This window comes from Bos grunniens, chromosome 4 (genome assembly GCF_055505025.1).
Source record: "Bos grunniens cultivar Pamir isolate PY7600 chromosome 4, Bosgru_T2T1.0, whole genome shotgun sequence".
Lineage (NCBI taxonomy): Eukaryota > Metazoa > Chordata > Mammalia > Artiodactyla > Bovidae > Bos > Bos grunniens.
Window position 1 is genome coordinate 71,929,982 of NC_141168.1, and position 18,320 is coordinate 71,948,301.

The 18,320-nt window shown below is 37.0% G+C and overlaps 1 protein-coding gene across 10 annotated transcripts in view; it reads left to right on the plus strand.

Moving 5' to 3' along the window:
• COG5 (component of oligomeric golgi complex 5) overlaps positions 1–18,320 on the plus strand; it is a 277,344-nt gene that overhangs the window by 228,874 nt on the left and 30,150 nt on the right. For 7 of the 10 annotated variants that reach the window (XR_015162655.1, XM_086396849.1, XM_086396848.1 and 4 more), the window contains 4 exons: positions 2,931–3,041; positions 4,115–4,177; positions 12,087–12,190; positions 15,308–15,545. Coding sequence is in view for 9 of the 10 variants with exons in the window: in XM_086396849.1 (XP_086252975.1) it covers positions 2,931–3,041; positions 4,115–4,177; positions 12,087–12,190; positions 15,308–15,545 (516 nt within the window). In the remaining variant the exon portion in view is untranslated. The remainder of the gene's footprint in view (positions 1–2,930; positions 3,042–4,114; positions 4,178–12,086; positions 12,191–15,307; positions 15,546–18,320) is intronic. The other 3 variants (XM_086396852.1, XM_086396850.1, XM_086396851.1) reach the window with 1 other exon arrangement.

The window sequence follows — 18,320 nt, forward strand, 5'->3', positions numbered from 1 at the left end:
ATCTGAGCCACCAGGGAAGTGGTAAAGAACCTGCCTTCCAGTGCCTGAGACATGGATTCAGTTCCTGGGTTTGGAAGATCCCCTGAAGGAGGGCACAGCAATCCACTCCAGTATTCTTGCCTGGAGAATCCCACGGACAGAGGAGATTGGGGGGCTACTGTCCATAGGGTTGCCAAAAATCAGACACAACTGAAATGATTTAGCATGCACACATGTGATATAAAACAAATTATAGAATGTTAATTGTGAAGTCTAGTTTATCAGTATATGGGAATTTATTATATAGCTCTTATAACCTGATGGAGAAGAAGACAAGGACCTAAGTAAGAGTCCAGGGTATTCAAATAATCATTTTTTAAAAAATATTGAATTAATTAAGAGTTATTGTAGCAGTAAGTAGCAACAAACACACCCAGGGCCCAGGTCTTGGTCTCTAATACCACTTCTCACTAAAAGAAACCAGAATTTCTTGAAAACATGGCAGATTACAGATAGAAGAATTGTATCATTGTGAGCTTAAGAAATTGATGACTGAACTGAGCTTTTATAATAGAATACTACTATGCTTAGGAAATAAAAATTCTTAGGGACAAAGGGCCATAATGTATGTATGATTCAGAAAAAAATTATACTCACACATGTGTGTATATGTGTATGAAAGGGGGAAAGAGACTACGGATAATAAAGCAAATGAGATAAAGTGTTAGCAACAGGTAAATCTGAGTAAAGCATAAATGTGTGTTCCTTACACTGTTTTTATTTTTGTAACATTTTGTAAGTTTGAAATTACTTTCCCCCAAAAGATTAGACAGGAGTGATGCTGGAGGGAAACCCAGGTGATCTTCTTAGCTAGGGACTAATTTTTAGTTGGACTAATTTTTTTTTTTTTTCTTTTGCTGAGGGATGTTCCATTGTATGGATATTCTACATCTTATTTATCCATCTAGAGTTGACATTTGGGTTGTTTCCATTTTGAGACTGTTATGCTATGGAATAATGATTCTGTGAAGAGTTGTGTACGCATTTTTGTGTGAATGTACTTTTTATTTCTTTGTGTATATATATCTAAGAGTTGAATTGCTGGATATGTTTTCACTTCTGTTTACTTTTGAGGAATGGCCAGGCTGTTTTCCAGAGCCTCTGCTCCATTTTAAATTCCTACTATTAATGCATATGAGTTTCCTATTTCATGGCCAACATTTGTTATTATCTTTTTTTGTTAAAGCATCCTAATAGGTGTAAAGTGGGCCTCTGTCTGTTTTTAAACCCTGTAAGTATGATTAGTTCTTAGTAGTAATAAAATGGTCTCCACCCATTACTAGCAGTGAGCCTCTTTATTAAATATGGAATACATATAATAAGTGGAAATAGGATAACATCAGAGAAATTCTTTTCCCATTTCTTTGTTAGTATTTCAAAATTATTTGGAGAAAATCTCAAGAGAGATTGGAGTTTTAAAAGTGTAGAGCTAGAACTCACAGATTTTAAATGCCTGTTATAATGAAATACATATTTAGCATCTAACCCCCTGAGTCTATTGTAACCATTAATACCACTGCCACTGAAGTCTCCACAGTGGTTTTGGGTGCCTTCCCTCACCCTCGCCATAGCGTGGAGCCCATCATCTGCCTTCTTCTGGGAGCTCAGGCTTCTGTTAGTCTTAGTTCACCACACTGTAGATTAAACTGGACTATGTGAGTTCATCTGAGGTCTAACCATTGATTTTTTAACATGGTTTCTATAGGGAAAATACTACATTTTTTTTTCTTTCAACCCACCAACTTACAAAAGACTGTTTAGAAAACAACTTGATAATAATTTGGTAACTATTTGTCCATGAGGAAAGGCAAAATAACTTGAAATTATTTAACCTAATGTCAGAAAGCTTTATGTTGACTTAAACCATCATCATGGATTAAAACTTTAATGAGGGATCATTCTCTTTATTCTAATTGGAGTTTTTATATTTTTGAAATTAAATATTATTGCCATAAGTAGGAATTGAAAAAGTGGGAATTGAATTTAATTTTGAAAATGTATGTGTGAGTATCAAAGAGAGTAGAACACCTAGTATTTCTTTCACTCATATTTTATTTGTCTCATTTTAACAAAGGGAAGATGCTCTTAGTTTTGTCTGTTTCCTAAATGGTCAGTTTTTCGTATTTGATATGTGCATCCGCCTATATACTTATTTCCTCATGTTTTATTTTCATAATCAAGTTTAATTGACCTTTAATAATTGTTAAAGAGGATTGGATTAAAATCTGATTAATATGAGAATGGTTATACGTGGGCTTTTTTCTTAAATGGGACTATAATAGTTTTAGATTTGATTCGATAAAAATTTCATGTCCTTTCCCCTAATATGCATGTATTAGTACCACTTCTACTGATCATCCATACACAGTATAATAGTACACAACTTTCTTTTTAATCTACAAAATAAAGAGTGTAGTGCTCTCTGTTTATCTCTCATTTCATTAGACTATTACAACTGTCAAATGTCAAATAGGATGTAGGTTTATTTTTATTACTCCCACCCTCTCTCCTTTCTTTTTTCTTTTTTTGGGGGGATGGGTTTTTTCCCCTGAGTTTTTGAATAGAAAAAAAGATGGCTGGCAGAAGGTGTTCCTCAGAAACACTATGCTGATGTATCAGAATAACAGCACATCCTGGACTTTTTGGTCACACTTGCCTGAGGAGTCCACCAGCTATGAAGGACTGATGAAGGGTGTTCTTCCTGTGTGAGACTAATTAGGCTTCTAGGCTCATCATGTTATCTCTACAGAGATTCCTGGCTATGCCTGAGGTCCAGAGCTTGACTTGAATATTTTCAGTTAACATTCGCTTTGTCAGAGGACCATAAACTTCCCCCCAGTTAAATATGAGCTGTCATTTTGGTAATATCTTTTTGTGTTGAATTCTTACAGCTCTCCACACAAGGGGATGCAAGTCAGGTGATTGGACCTCTTACCGAAGGACAGAGAAGAAATGTGGCAGTAGTAAATTCACTATATAAGTTGCACCAATCAGTAACAAAGGTAACCTTTATTTTAATTAAGCTCTATTGACTTAATTTCAAGTTCTTTCTTCTTGCCTCGAATTTAGACAATCATGAATTATTATTTAGTTTTTTGCCAAGGAATACAGTGAAAATGTGATTGTAAACTAAGCTGAGGACTGAACTCTTTCTAAAGAGTCTTTGTTCCTGGCCTTTATTATTTGCCTGTACAGTTAGTTTAAAACTTAAATAGATTTAATAGTACTAATAAAATCAACAACTGCAACAACATAGAGGGAAAAGGGGGAGGAGGGAAAGAAAAAGAAAAAAATCCAGAGGCAACTATAGAACATGTCAAAATATAAGAATAATAAACATATTTCTTGAAAAAAAATAAAAAATAAAATGCATGAGGTACTCAAGGTTGCTCAAGTATGAGCTTTTATATGCTAGATGGTATTTTAGAATACTTGTAATGACTTGCTTGTAAGTGTATTTTCCATTTACTTAAATTTTTGAGCAAGTCATTTTGATCAATTAGGGGTTTCCAAACTGTGTATTTGGTACACTAAACAAAATATATTTTTAAAGAGTTATTAACAGGTAAATGTCAGAAAAGTAAATAACAAAAGTAAATAAAAAGAATACATATTTTCCATTTCCTTTCATTATTACTCTGCAGACTCACAAGCAATGAAAAGTTGTATTAGCCTGATTTAAATGTCTTCGTTGATACTTTCAGAATTTTCATAGTGTTGGTATTGATTTGTAGAAAGGGAAATATTTGACATTATAGTCAACTTAGAAAAAGTGATTTTTTTTAAATAAATAAATATGGCTTTAAACTGATCTTTTCAAGTTAAAACTATATCATTAAGGAAAGCTAGCTTTTAAAATTCTTAATGTTTTAATTATTTCAAGTAGATAATTGCTTTATACAGGAAAACATTTAAAAACCTATCCTACCTACTGCATACTAATGGACTTTTAAAACACGTATGAGATGCTACTCTAAAGTAATGATAATGTGAAAACAGCTTTATCATGTTATGATCAAAATTAGTATTTATAAAAATAGATAACTTTCTCAAAATATAACTGGATTTGTTCTAGGTGGTTTCCAGTCAGAGCTCATTCCCACCAGCAGCTGAGCAAACTATAATTTCAGCCCTAAAGGTAAAAGAATTTAATTTAATCTTTGACTCTGTAGATCAGAGTCAGTTTTAGAATTGTTTGGATGAGTGGGAGATGTCACATTTAAAAATAATTCAGAATCTTCTCCATATGCCAAAAGTAGCATGTTGATGATTATCCTAAAGAGAGAGGCTACTTGTGTGTTTATATTTTCTAGAATTTAAAAATAGACCCTGTTGGTGTCTACAGGTTGTGTCCCAGTTATGATAATTGTATCATAAGCGAGAGAAGCAAGAGTCTTATAAATATTCACTGTGTCTTAGGGCAGTGCTGCCCGGTATTATCCCAGCAAAGCAGTGGTTCTCCATCAAGGCAATTTTGTCCCCTCGGGACATTGAGCAATATCTGGAAACATTTTTGATCATCATGACCGGGAGCAGGGTGCTACTGGCCTCTCGTGCCAGGGATTCTGTCACGCATTCTGCAGTGCACAGTCCCTCATAACACAGAATTACCAGGCCCCACATCTCAATAATGCCAAGGCTGGGAAACTCTTCTGTGTACCTGTAAGGTATGACGCCAGCGCACATTCCCACTTTTTAATGTACTAACGTAAGTTTTGCCTTGAGAAGAGTAAGAGAAGATGCAGTCAGTCCAAAGCCTTCCTGCAGTGACCCTGCCAAGTACGGACTGAATTGCTTATGTTAACAGACCTCAGTGAAACAGTTTTGACCTTGCTTTTTAATTAAATTTCATTAAAAATCTTTATGGCATAATAAGTGAAGAACAAACAGAATCATCTGACTCAAAGGGAAAAAGAGAATCTTGAATTTTCCTAAGACTGTAGGAAGCTTACTACGTCACTTTGATTTAGGATGTTATGATGCATAAACGCAACCCAAGAACCAAAAATCTCCATGCTTTTATTATTTGATGGAAAAGATATTAAACATACTTTTTTACTTATTACAGAATATAAAGACACATAGTAGTCTTCTCTACCTTGTTGAGATTTTATCCAAAATTAAATGTTATTTTAGGTTCAAAGTTCATCATCTCATATTATCAGCATTAACTCCTATGTCATCAATGACATAATTAATGATTATACATTTACAGTCATTTCATTATAACCACCTCAGCTATAAGGAGCTTTAAACACCTTAGGCCAGTAGTTCTGATCCATTTATTACTGAGATCATCTTGCACAGATAGTGAATATATTACTAAGTTTATATAAGTTTTTATTGTGTGGGTTTGATATTCTTTATATTGAGATATTTTGTATTGTCAGGACTTCAGTATTTTTGTAATCTTAGTTATTTTAGGTAAGTACTTCCCTTACCAAAAAAGCACTGTTTTGTAAAGAGCTTGTGAAATATAATCTAACATCCTTTCTCAGTTTCCTCTGGCAGTTATCAGTCCTGTGCCCATCCTTTCCATGAAGGCATTCTCCATAATGCTGTCTTATCTGTTTTATGTTTTCCATGAGTTGGAAACCTCGCCTGACTGTAAAGTTCTCTGACTACACCATCATACTATAATACAGACAGAGGCAGTTTTATTTCTTCCTTTCTGATCTTGATGCCTGCTTTCCACGCTTTTTTCACCTGCTAGAACACCTAGTACCACGTTGCCTAGAACTGATGAGAGTGGACTTGTCTGCTTCTTTCTCACGTAGGGAAAAGCACTGAGTATTTATTTTACTATTTGAAGTAGGATATCTTCTCAGATGGCTTTTATCAGATTAAACAGTTTCTTTTTTATTCCTGATTTAATGAGATTTTTTAAAGTTATAAGTGGTGTTTCATCAAACAGCCTTTTCTGTTTAAAATGATCACATGGTTTTACCTCTTTATTCTATTAATAAAATACTGAATTTTTTTTCAAATATCAAACCAACCTCGATCATGATGTATTACCCCCTTAATGTATTTCTTTCTGGATTTGATTTACTTATAAGTGTTGAAGATGTTTGTATCTGTATTCATAAGTGATATTGGTATATAGGTTTCTTTTTTGTAATTCTTTGTCTGGTTTTGAAACTGTTTCCTCCTTTTCTATTTTCTGAAAGAATTTGTGTAGAATTTGTATTGTTTTCTCCTTAAATGCTTAATACAGTTCTCCAGTGAAGCCATCTGGGCCTGTAGGTTTTTTTCATAGGAAGTTTATAACTACAAATTTAATTTGTTTAATAGAGGGCTATTCAGATAATCTTTTTTTTTTTTCTGGATTGAGCTTTGATTCTTTGATTCTTTCTTAGGTATTTGTCTGTTCATCTAAATTACCTAATTTGTCAGAATAAAGCTGTATATGATATTCTCTGTCTAGTTAAAGTCTATAGGACCTATAAGTGATAACCTCTTTTTCTTACTGATGATTTGTGTTCTCTTATCTTTTTACAATCAGTTTAGTCATGGGTTTACCAATTTCATAATCTTTTTAAAGAAACATCTTTGGGCTTTATTAATTTTATCTACTGTTTGTCTTTCTATTTCCCTGATTTCTGATTTTAGATTTTTTAATTTCCTTCTTATTTTGAATTTTCTTTGCCTTTTGTTGTTTGTTTTTTGGAGACCATATACCATTGATTTTTAGACCCCTCCCATCCTCTAAATTTAAAGTTGTAAACTTCTCTTGAACTTTAATTTTCATATGGCATGCTTTTATCTTCATTCATTTTGAAATATTTTTTATTTCCTTTGTGATTTCTTCGATTCATTTAAAAAATTTTCTGATTATTTGCGGTATTTCTAGATATCTTACTGATTTCTTTTTTCTTGCTTATCACTTTTTTATTGAAATATAGTTGATTTGTGATATTGATTTCTGATTTAATTCTGTTATCATCAGGAAACATACTCTGTATGATTTCAGTCCTTTTAAATTTATTAAGTATTATGGTCTAGTATGTGGTCTGTCTTGGTGAATGAACCATGTATGCTTGATAAAAACTTGTAATCCTCAGTTGTTTAGTATCATGTTTGTAAATATCTGTTAAGTCAAAGTGTAGTGATGTGTTCAGATTTCATGTGCCTCTACTGATATTTTGATAGTGGTTCTATCACTTGCTGAAAGATACGAGTTACAATTTTCCATGATTGTGGACTTGCTTTTATCTCCCTTCCATTCTGTTGATTCTTGGCTCTTCAGTTTTGAAGCTATGTAACTAATTGTGCTGAGGCTCTTTTCTGTAAGTATTTATCATTTTTATGCCTTCTGATGAACTGACCCTTTTGTCATTATGAGATATCCTTCTTTGGCTTTGTTAATACTTATTATCATGCATTATTTTATCTGATAATAAATTACTCCAATCTTTTTATTCTTAATGTTTACAGAAGATGTATCTTCTTTTGTCCATTTACTTTCAGCTCCTCTGTGTCTTTAGTTTTTAAATGCATTTCTTGTAGAGTATAGAGTTGGGTTTTGCCTTTGTCTGTTCCCATAATGTCTGCCTTTGAATTGGAGTGTTTAGTCTGTTAACATAATACAATTATCAATAAGGTTTTATTTAGGTGTATAGTTTTATTGTTTTTTGTTTGCTCCCTTTGTTTTCTTATTTCCTCTTTTCCTCTTCTGCCACCTTTTGGATTATTTGATTGTCATTTTTTTTAATTTCACTTAAATTTATTTCTTAAATCTATGTCTATATCTCTTTGTGATTTTTTTTCCCATTGTTCTTCTGTGGATATGTGCATTCTTAACTTCCCACAGTCTTTTAGAGTTAATATTGTACCGTGTCATGTAAATATAGAAACTTTGCGTTAATTGAAGTATATTTACATCTACTTGCATGGGGTATCTGTTTTTTATTTTAAAATTTCCATGTTGGTTCTTTTTTACATTTTGAATCATTCTGTTGAGATTTCCTGTTATTTATGATGGGCATTTTTTTCTTTATCTCATTGAGGTTCTTGCCTGATAACTGTAGAGTGGATCATTTCAGGATTGGCAACTATTGATTGTCTTTTCCCTTTAGAATTGATAACATCTCCTCAGTTCAGTTCAGTCACTCAGTCGTGTCTGAACCCCATGGACTGCAGCCCACCAGGCTTCCCTGTCCTTCACCAGCTCCCAGAGCTTGCTCAAACTCAAGTCCATCGAGTTGGTGATGCCATCCAACCGTCTCCTAGCTTTTTGTTATTTAGTCATTTTAATATATCCTAGACAATGTAAACAGTATGTTTTGTAGACTCAGTATTTTTATATATTGCTCCTATAAACATGTTGACCATTTCTTTAGCAGATAAGTAGCTTGTTGAGACTCAGATTGTACACTTTCAGATCTGCAGTTGGCCATGTTGAAGATCTCAGTTCTTTAAGCCTTAGTTGCAAGCCACTTGTTGTTTGCTTTGCACACACATGGTTGAATCAGCTGAAGACTAGTGCTGAGTTCACACGTGGAAAAATAGGCTTGTTTCTTCTGTGGCTCTCTCCTCTCTGAAGTTCCCCCCTTACTCTCAGCAACCCTGGTTGAACCACGGCCCCTTCCCTTGTTCCTTTGACCTGAAAGACCTGAAAGGTTTGGTTTGATTTTCTCTCAGCATTTTAGCCACCTAGGCTTGCCACTACCATGACTAGTCACTCTCATTGCAGAGGCACAAAAAAAGGAAAACTCACTCTCTTCTGATTGTTATATATTTCCACACTCCTCTAAAACTACTTGCTTTTTTTTTTCCATCTCCAGAAGCCTCCAGTAGGTTTTTTGTTTTGTTTTTGGTATTTTTCCACAATTATATGTAGGAGGATCTGTAGTTAGGCACTCACTCCTTCATACTGTGTAGAAAACTTGCCCTTCCTTCTTGAAATCTCCTGTCTATTTATTTTCACTATATTCCAGGATCTCTTCTTACTTCTCTGCCCAGTGGCAAAGAATAACCAAAAGCTCACTGGAGTCAAATGCACCTAGAAAATCCCAGCTTTTCCACTTGATGGCTTTGGATAACCTTAACTTGACTTTAGTTTCCCTGTCTATAAATTACTTTAAATTCCGCATCAGTAAGTTAGAGATTCTCTTAATTCTTAGAGGAAGGAACAATTGAGTTTTCAGTGGCATGGTTACCTGTGAAACCCAAAGCACAGTATCCAGCACGTGACATCTACTAAATTAGTACTGAAGTGAAAGTGAAAGTGAAGTTGCTCAGTCGTGTCCGACTCTTTGCGACCCCATGGACTGTAGCCTACTAGGCTTCTCTGTCCATGGGATTTTCCAGGCAAGAATACTGGAGTGGGTTACCATTTCCTTCTCCAGGGGATCTTCCTGACCCAGGGATCAAACCCGGGTCTCCGGCATTGGAGGCAGACGCTTTAACCTCTGAGCCACCAGGGAAGCCTACTCCTCTTAATCCGTCAAGGGCTCCTCTTCTGTATGACATGAAAATGGTATTCCTTACTCTATGAACTGTCCTCTGGGATCTCAGTGACTCATTTGGCTTCATCTTCTCTCTTAAAAGCCAAAGACAATCATATTTAGTTAAAATGTGTTAGAAACTACAACTGTGAGTCCCTCAGTCCCTGCTAGAGAGCCCATGTGGGTTTCCCCATAAGTCCTTCCAACTTGTGTCCAAAACTGAGCTCAGTATTTCCTCCCTCCATCCCTAAATCAGCCAATTGCTTATGCATTTACACATTCAGTTGATAATGCCACCAAGTCATTAAAGGAGGAAAAAAATCTGAGTGTACCCTTCCGTCTTTCCATTCCGTATTTCTCCCATCTGATTCCCAAGTCCTCTGTTCTTTCCCAGCATCTCTACCTCTTCTCCTCATCTCTGTTCCTGCTGCCTCTGATTGGTTCAGGCACTCACCACTTTGCATCCTACTATGTCCTCTTGCCTTTAGTCTAATGTATCCAGTCTGCTGTCCCAGCATGATTTTTCCCAAATTCAAATCTTTAACCACGTTTTGTTTTGTTTTTTTTCCCATTGCTTAAAACCCATCATTGGTTTCCCAGTCCCTTCAGGATATATTCCTGTCTCCTTAGCAGCCTGCACAAAGTATATCTGCTTTGTCTCTCTTCCACATCGGCAGCCACCACATACTCTGTTAAACTCCTTACAGTTCCCCAAATGTGTAACCTTCCCCAGGCTCCTGTGCTTTTGACATATGCTCCCCCCAGTCTCACACCCTCCCTCCCAGCACATACACTTAGCTTTTAACCTATTTTAACCTTTGAAAATTCAGTTCGCGCAATACCTTTTGTTTTTTAATCCTCTAAGTATAATTTGGATGTCTCTCCCATGTTCCCTATCAACTTCCCTGGTGGCTCAGACGGTAAAGCGTCTGTGTACAATGTGGGAGACCCAGGTTTGAGCCCTGGGTTGGAAAGATCCCCTGGAGAAGGAAATGGCAATCCACTCCAGTACTATTGCCTGGAGAATCCTGTGGACAGAGGAGCCTGGTAGGCTACAGTCTGTGGGGTCACAAAGAGTCAGACATGACTGAGCGGCCCATGTTCCCTGGCTCTCAGAGCTCTGATACCACCACAGCTTATCTGTTGTCACTAGATTGTGAGCTCCCTGAGGGCACACTGTATGTGTGCGTACACACAAACACTGTCTCTTCTATCTTGTTTCATTTTCATCCTTTATTTCCGAAAGGAGAGCCAAGGGATTGTGGGGCAGAAGGCTTAGAGAGAAAACACAGAGCCCATGTCTCTGTCAATCCTGTATACATATCTTTATTTTTATCAGCAAATTAAGGCTTGAGATGACATTTAGGAATCTTATGAATAAGGATCCTGTTTAACCTTTTTTCATTGATTTCAATTATTTGTATGAGTCAAAGTCATCCATCTTCCTTGTATGTAATCATGATTGAAGCATATATATATAATATACTTAAAATATAGATTTTGAAAGTTTACTGAGGCCCAGTCATATTTTCACATAAAAACCGTAACTGTGGCCTAGGATCATAACATAACTGATGAGTATACTTCGCTGCTACTGCTGCTAAGTCGCTTCAGTCGTGTCCGACTCTGTGCGACTCCATAGACGGCAGCCCACCAGGCTCCGCCATCCCTGGAATTCTCCAGGCAAGAACACTGGAGTGGGTTTCCATTTCCTTCTCCAATGTATGAAAGTGAAAAGTGAAAGTGAAGTTGCTCAGTTGTGTCTCTTAGCGACCCCATGGACTGCAGCCTACCAGGCTCCTCCGTCCGTGGGATTTTCCAGGCAAGAGTACTGGAGTGGGGTGCCATTGCCTTCTCCGGTATACTTTGCAGTAGAACAGTTTCTCAACCTTAGCACTATTGATGTTTTTGGCTGGATGGTTCTTTGTCATGGGGGACTGTCTGTTGCATTGTAGAGTGTTCAGCAGTGTCTCTGTCCTCTTATTTACTGGATGCTGGAAGCATACCCCTCCCCTACCCCAGCCATGACAATCAGAAGTGTCTCTAAACATTGCCAGGTGTTCTCTGCAGAGCAAAATTGCCCCGGTTGACACTCATTGCCGTCAAACTCTAAATAGAAATCTGATTCACGAAATGCCTAACTGTTCTGCCCTTTGAGAGTCATTAATGTATTTATTATATCCAGTTTGGTCTAAAGCATATGATGTTGCTCCAGTTTTGAAGAATTACTTTTGGTCTTGCCTCAGTCTTTCCAGAAACTTTAAAAAATGTGTTCATATTATCTTTGCTTCATAAGTGACATTACCCTTCTCTTCTCCTTTCTCCAGAGGCTCATTTGAGTGTTAAACTTTTTGAAAATATGAGAAAAGTGGGGGAGTTGAAATTTTTCAGTGCTGTGTTCCACATATTTTAAACTTTAAAAATCATTACTGACAGCAGTTATGAGAAGAGCAGACTTCTGTTGGGTTATTATAGTTAAACTGTGTATAGTCTGAATTTGATATAATGTGAAAACTTTTAGTCAAAATGCTTCTCACACCTCAGATTTTTTTGTGTTTGATCTATTTAAATTTTGCCTCTTCTTAATCTTCTTTTCAGGCGATCTATGTTCTTATGGGAAATGCTGTGCAACCCTTGCTGACTTCTGTGGGTGACGCCATTGAGGCTATCATCATCACTATGCATCAAGAAGATTTTTCTGGGTAATGACTTCCAGCCAAAGGTTTTGCTAACCTTCATAGCATTTGTTTTTCATTCCCACCTCTACCTCTACTCTCTACTCTCTAAGTCTCTACCATCTAGACCATCTTGAACCTTGTTCCTCTCGTGATGGAGTTGGCCTCCACCCTTATCCTACTTTATTCGTTGTGCACCATTAACTGATTTTTTTCAGTCTTTATTGTCATCATTTGTCTCCTGTTATTCAGACATGGAACCATTAACATCTGTGGGACTCAGCTTGTTATTAATACTTCAGGACGCTTGGTACCATCTTGTTTTTGCAATTACGTTTTTTTCCTTCCTTCTCACAAATAGCCTGTGCTTGAGCCTGTGGTGTTGGTATGGTATTCCTTGTATAAAATGTCCTGTCGCTATTGCTCTGCTAGTCTGATTCCTACTCTGGCTTTGAGGGGAAGATCCTGCCCAGCCCTCTGCAAAAAAATGATTTTCCTTCTTCAGAGTCTTAGTGCAGTCTAATGTGGTCATATCACTCCTAAACACTCCATAAACACTGGTATTATTCCATAGCTATTTCATATATGAACTGCTTATCCATATCTATGTTTTTGAAAATAAAAATCATAGTTCCTAGCTTAGTGTTTACTGAAATCTTTTTAAGTAAAATGGTTTTGATTTAGTGTATTAAAAAACTGGAGAATTTGAAACAGTTTGCACATGTTCAAAGTGATTTTAAAAAACATACTTTAGAACTAAACATTCATATATTTTGTATGTAGATATATATTCTTTAGTTTATAGTTAATTTTTATTTTTAATTGCCTTGTTTCTTTATATTCATGTTGTTTAATAGAGTACCTACTTTACTGAATTTCTAGCCATTGGTCTATCTGTTTATGGAAAAATTATGTGACTATTGCACTTCTTTTAGTTTTTCAGATCACTTATTATTTCATTATGAAAGTATCTTTTGAAAGGTGAAAAGGTCAGTCTATTTTTAATAATAATGTGAAGCACAGAATGGTAAAGTGGGTTCTACACAAAAATGCTGTACTATTTGGATATAGGAATATGAGACTACTGATTACCAGCATTTGGAAATACATGAATTTTGTTCAAAAGTGATCTGAAATGTTCCAGTTAGACCAGTCATCATTGCCTCTGCAAAGGAAGCAAAACTGAAGTAATTTTTAAAGGCTTGTTCTAAGAGTCGTTAGATACTTCCTTCAGTAATTGTGTTAATGAGCCACGGCTGGTGCCTGCAGATAACCGATCAGCTATTAAAAGTTGGTTTCCCAAAGAGATATGTTTTTGTTAGTTTGCTTAAATGCCAGTGAACCAGATTGGTCCTTTGTCTGATAGGTTGCCCCTAGGAGGACCCTAGGTCCCTTGACGTGGTGGACAAGTGCCTCAGAGGAGGGAGAGCACACACAGACCCCAGAATGACTGGTGCTGCTTCTCAGGCGTGCATTTGTTTACAGGCCTTCTGCCTTCTGCCTCTATGCGGGCTCTTACTGCAAAGACTCGGACATTTCTGCTCACCTTTCTGCTGCACTTTATCACTTGAGAACCTCTTACTAAAAACTTTTGACATAGCTGGGAAAACTTGAGTTTCAGCAATCGCCAGGCAAGGTTTATATTCCAGTAAATTTAAATCAGGCTTCTAATCCACACTGAAAATTGGTGATAACATATTTCAGAATTTTGTCTAATAGAGCATTTTACTTATGTTGACACATGTTTATGAAACTTGTTTTAGTGAGTTATTTTCCAGTCCTCAAGGAAATCATATCACCTGGCCAGATTAAAATTCTTAAAGCAGTCCTCCAGAGTAGTACCAAAATAATGACAGTGCTTTTGATAAAGCATAAGAAGGTTAGAAAGAGATTTGGTGCCTTCCCCCCCGCCCCCAATATAGCCTTTTAGACTGATAAAATCTGAATAAAGATAGGCCATTATGGTCTGAATCTGGCAAAACCAAACCCCATGTGAAGATTGCCATCACCTGCTGAGGCTGTCCCTTTGCTCTGTTCCAAGCAGCACTCCGGCCCGTGATACTGCAAACACCAGTGTTCCACTGGGCCCCTTCCGTGGCCCTGCCATAGTTAGGATGCTGTTTCTTACACCCAAAGAAAATCTCTTCCTGCTAGAGCCTAGCTTGTTTTCTCTATTTATATCTGCTTTCTGGAAATGCAAGACCTTCAGTTAGCATTCCACTTATAATAACCATTGTTGTATTTTAAAATAATTAAGTTCACCTCATTCTCTTGCTCTAGGCGTTTGAATCATGTCTGTTGTTCTTCCCTAAACCTTTGCCAATTTCGCCACATCATTCTCAGAATATGATTTATTTTTTGAAAGATACAGCATTATATAGCCAGTGATCTCATTGGCTCTCTAATTAATATCAGGTGATTTCTAATTTTGACATAACTCTTCTTTCCTATAAATATTGCACATTCTTTTCATATATTCTTTAAAGAGCAATTATAGACACTTATGAATTATAAATAGTATTTCATGGAGCATCAGCTGGCATCATCTGTTGATCCAAATTAAAGCCTTTCCAAACATCTTCTGGGAGGAAAAAATTGCATACCATGTGTATTGTTACATAACCAGTTCCACAGTCAGAATTCTACTATTGGACTGATTGGATTAAATAGCACAAGAGCAGAGATATTTTTGCCAAGAATTTGTTTGGGGAAGGCAGTGTTTTCTGTTGCTACCGAGTGTAAAATCCTGTTTCAGTATCTAATATTGATTTATTCACTAACCAGGCAAACCATGTGAGTGGATGGAGAATTGTAAAGCTGGAAGGGTCCTTGAGAGGTCAGAGTGCGTAAGGCGTTCTGTGAATCATCCAAGACAGATGGTTGTTGGTTTCATTCTTCATAGTCTTTCAGTAAACAGATTCAAAGATTCCTTCAGTCGTCTTCCTAGCATCCTAAATCAGGCGTTAAAATAAGATTTAAACGATGTATGATGCTTTTTAACTCTTAACAAAAATGAACAATTCCTTTTCTACCATTATGGAAAAAAATTGCTTAGGAGTGAAATGGCAGGCAGAGGGGGAAAGGAAATGTCCAAGAGTGCCTTTTAGTGAACTGGCTGATTTTTTTTTTTTTTTTCTTTTGCAGATCATTACCCAATTCAGGAAAGCCTGATGTTCCCTGTTCTCTCTACATGAAGGAGCTTCAAGGTTTCATTGTCAGAGTTATGAGTGACTACTTTAAACACTTTGAATGCTCGGATTTTGTCTTTGACAACACTGAAGCTATTGCCCAAAGAGCCATTGAACTTTTTATCCGCAACGCCAGTCTCATTAGACCTCTTGGTGAAGGTGGGAAAATGCGACTTGCTGCTGATTTTGCACAGGTAAAAAGGGAAAATATTTCAACTCCAATATTATCCATTTAAATAAAAGACCATCTGTGTATTATTCAGTGTTTTAAAGAATTGAAACATGAAGAAAAGTAAACCTAAACTTAATAGGTAAAAAAGGAAAGAATTTAAAGGTACTTTCGTACAAGATACTTTTTTACTTTAACAAAAGAATCACTCCTCTTTGATAGTTCAGGGTACAATAAGTAGCTCATTCCACAGTAAAGTAGCATTTCCCATTTTTCATAATATGGGACCTTCTGACGATTTTACTATTCTACCACGTCAGTAATGATAAGAATAACTGATTAACCTTGTTGGAAAATAATGAAGAGAATGAAATTTATCCTTCAAAGAGTGGGAAAGGACAGTCTGCTCTCATGTAAAGAGGAGCCCCAACACATGTGTGGTCCTCCAGGGTCAGCTCAGCGTTCCAGGGCAGGTTCTAATTCGTTTACATATACAGAGGTCCAGGTAGATTGTTTGATCCTCATCTGTTAAATAAGAATACCTTTCTTATGCACGGCCAGCCTTAAAGTCATTCCACACTATCCGATGTGAATGAAGTAGAGTCACATTAAAATAGCAGAATAATAATCAGCTCTTATAGAAAGGTTTTTTTTTTCTTTGTCCTTTAGACAGACTTTTAAAAAGCCTTATAAATATAGTATCAGAAGCAGATTAGAACTACCTCACACATCTACTTTCATTAAAAAAAAAATTAGAAACAAATAATTCATATTTACATAGCATGTCAAAGGTGAACTCATTTTTTAAGCCTTTGAAAGCTGTTAGCCCTCCTGGTCTAAACAGTAATCCAAATGGATTATTCCCAATGGTGTGCCCCATCCTCCCTGTTTATAAAGGTAGACAAGTTGTAATGTCCCTCCTCTTTATTCCTGTGTGTATCTGGGAGCAAGTCGTGGTTCATCATTCCTACTCCCAGGAGAGAATGTGGTGGGCTACTTACACCAGGCAGGGGTTTTAGAGGCTCCTCTGCACCCAGCAGTTACAACAAGGTACATATCCTGATGTTTCAAGAACCAGGCTGTCTGCATGTTAATTGGTCTAGAGTTAGTCATTTTCATCCCCAAATGATATGCCCGAGACCACTAAGTCAGAGTAAGGAGCCTTCCTTTGTGAAATATGCCTTTAGTAACCTCAGCGTGAGAATACTTATAAGTGTCACCTTTGTGTGGCTCCTTTTACCTTTCCCATTTTTGTCAACTTAATTCTTAGGCACCTATACATTTTGTTGTTACAAGTAAACTGCAGCTTAAAGAGAATTATATGTCGTGTCATACTTGTGGGTATGACAAATTTATTGGGGTTACAGGGGTTACAGGCTGATTATCACATGAAAGCACAGTGATGTACCAAGACCTGCTCGTATTTGTTAAAAACACTGTGAGCTGTACCCCAGTGAGTGTCTGTTCTTCTTTCCCCCTTTCCTCCTTCATTTTATTTTTCTTTCCCTGTCCTCTTCTCTCTCCTGGGCTCCCTCCCCCACTGGTTTATTTGCATTCTGCTCCAGCTGGTTCTTGAGTCACTTTCCTGGAGGCAGCACTTCAAGTCCAATTAGAGTGGCAGCCGAGCAGGAGATGGCCGACATGAGAGTGCTGCGGGAAGAAGGCTTTTTTTTGTTTGTTTTAATGATATATCCCCTTATGAGTCCCGGGAGCTGGAGAGTGCTATCCTGTGACCCTTGCTATCGCAGCCTGCACCTGCTTAAAATGCCTAGCTTCCAGGGGCAGGATTGAGCTTCTACCTTCCTTGAACCACACATTCAGAATTTTATTTGGCATTTCCTTCTTTCTGAAGACATGTTGCCCATAAATCAGACCTTTTTCCAGGTCCCTTCTCTTAAGATAAATGAAACACATCAGTCGTTATTATATACTAACTTATTATGCACCAAGGCCACCTCTGCTTTCCATCTCTTACTCAGTGTTAGAGTATGTTTTCCAGCCGTGCAGTGACACTGGTGGCTGCACCCTCTGTGGGCTGACTCCTTCACTCCTGGACAATGTCCCTGCTTCACAACACCCTGCCCCTCACTGTGTGGCTTCTTCCCAGCCCTGCGGGTCGTGGGCAGTGGAATGACAGGCACAGGCACTTTGGAAATTAGTCGTGGGTATGGCCAATAGCTTTGGCAAATATTATCCAGCTATTGTATCTTCCCCTATATTTTACAAATATTAAAGTGAGTTTGGGGCCTTCATTTCATTTAATGTAGTTTCTTACCACAACTACAATTATGTGATATTCTACTTCAGCTTTTGTACTTGGTTGGAAATATTTTTCTGAGGTAAATCAAAACACTTAGATGGCATTACCCTGACATTTATATTCATGACAGGCATCACCTGGGACTAGAAAGCCTTTTGGCTGCCTCATTACTGAAAGTTCTATCAACTTGTGTTCAAAATTAAACAAAACCATAGCAGCTATTGGAATCAAGAACACACTTATCCTTGATGGGTTTCAAAAAAAGTTCTTTTGATAAAAGTGCCTGCTATTCTGGCATAAATAACAGAAAGAGAAAGAACTCAGAAGAGAGTAGTTTGGGATTACTGATTATTTGTCATCAAGTCCACTTTGCAAAGGCAGATAATGATATATTTTTAAAGATTTATGTAGGAATCCTAACTTCTCCTCACTGGCACCATTACACAGGTGAAAGAGAAAATATTTTCAGGGAGCCATCTGGTGGGTTCATGATGAGGAACGTGCCCAGTGCATAGCCCCTTAGGAATCAGGTCATGGGCA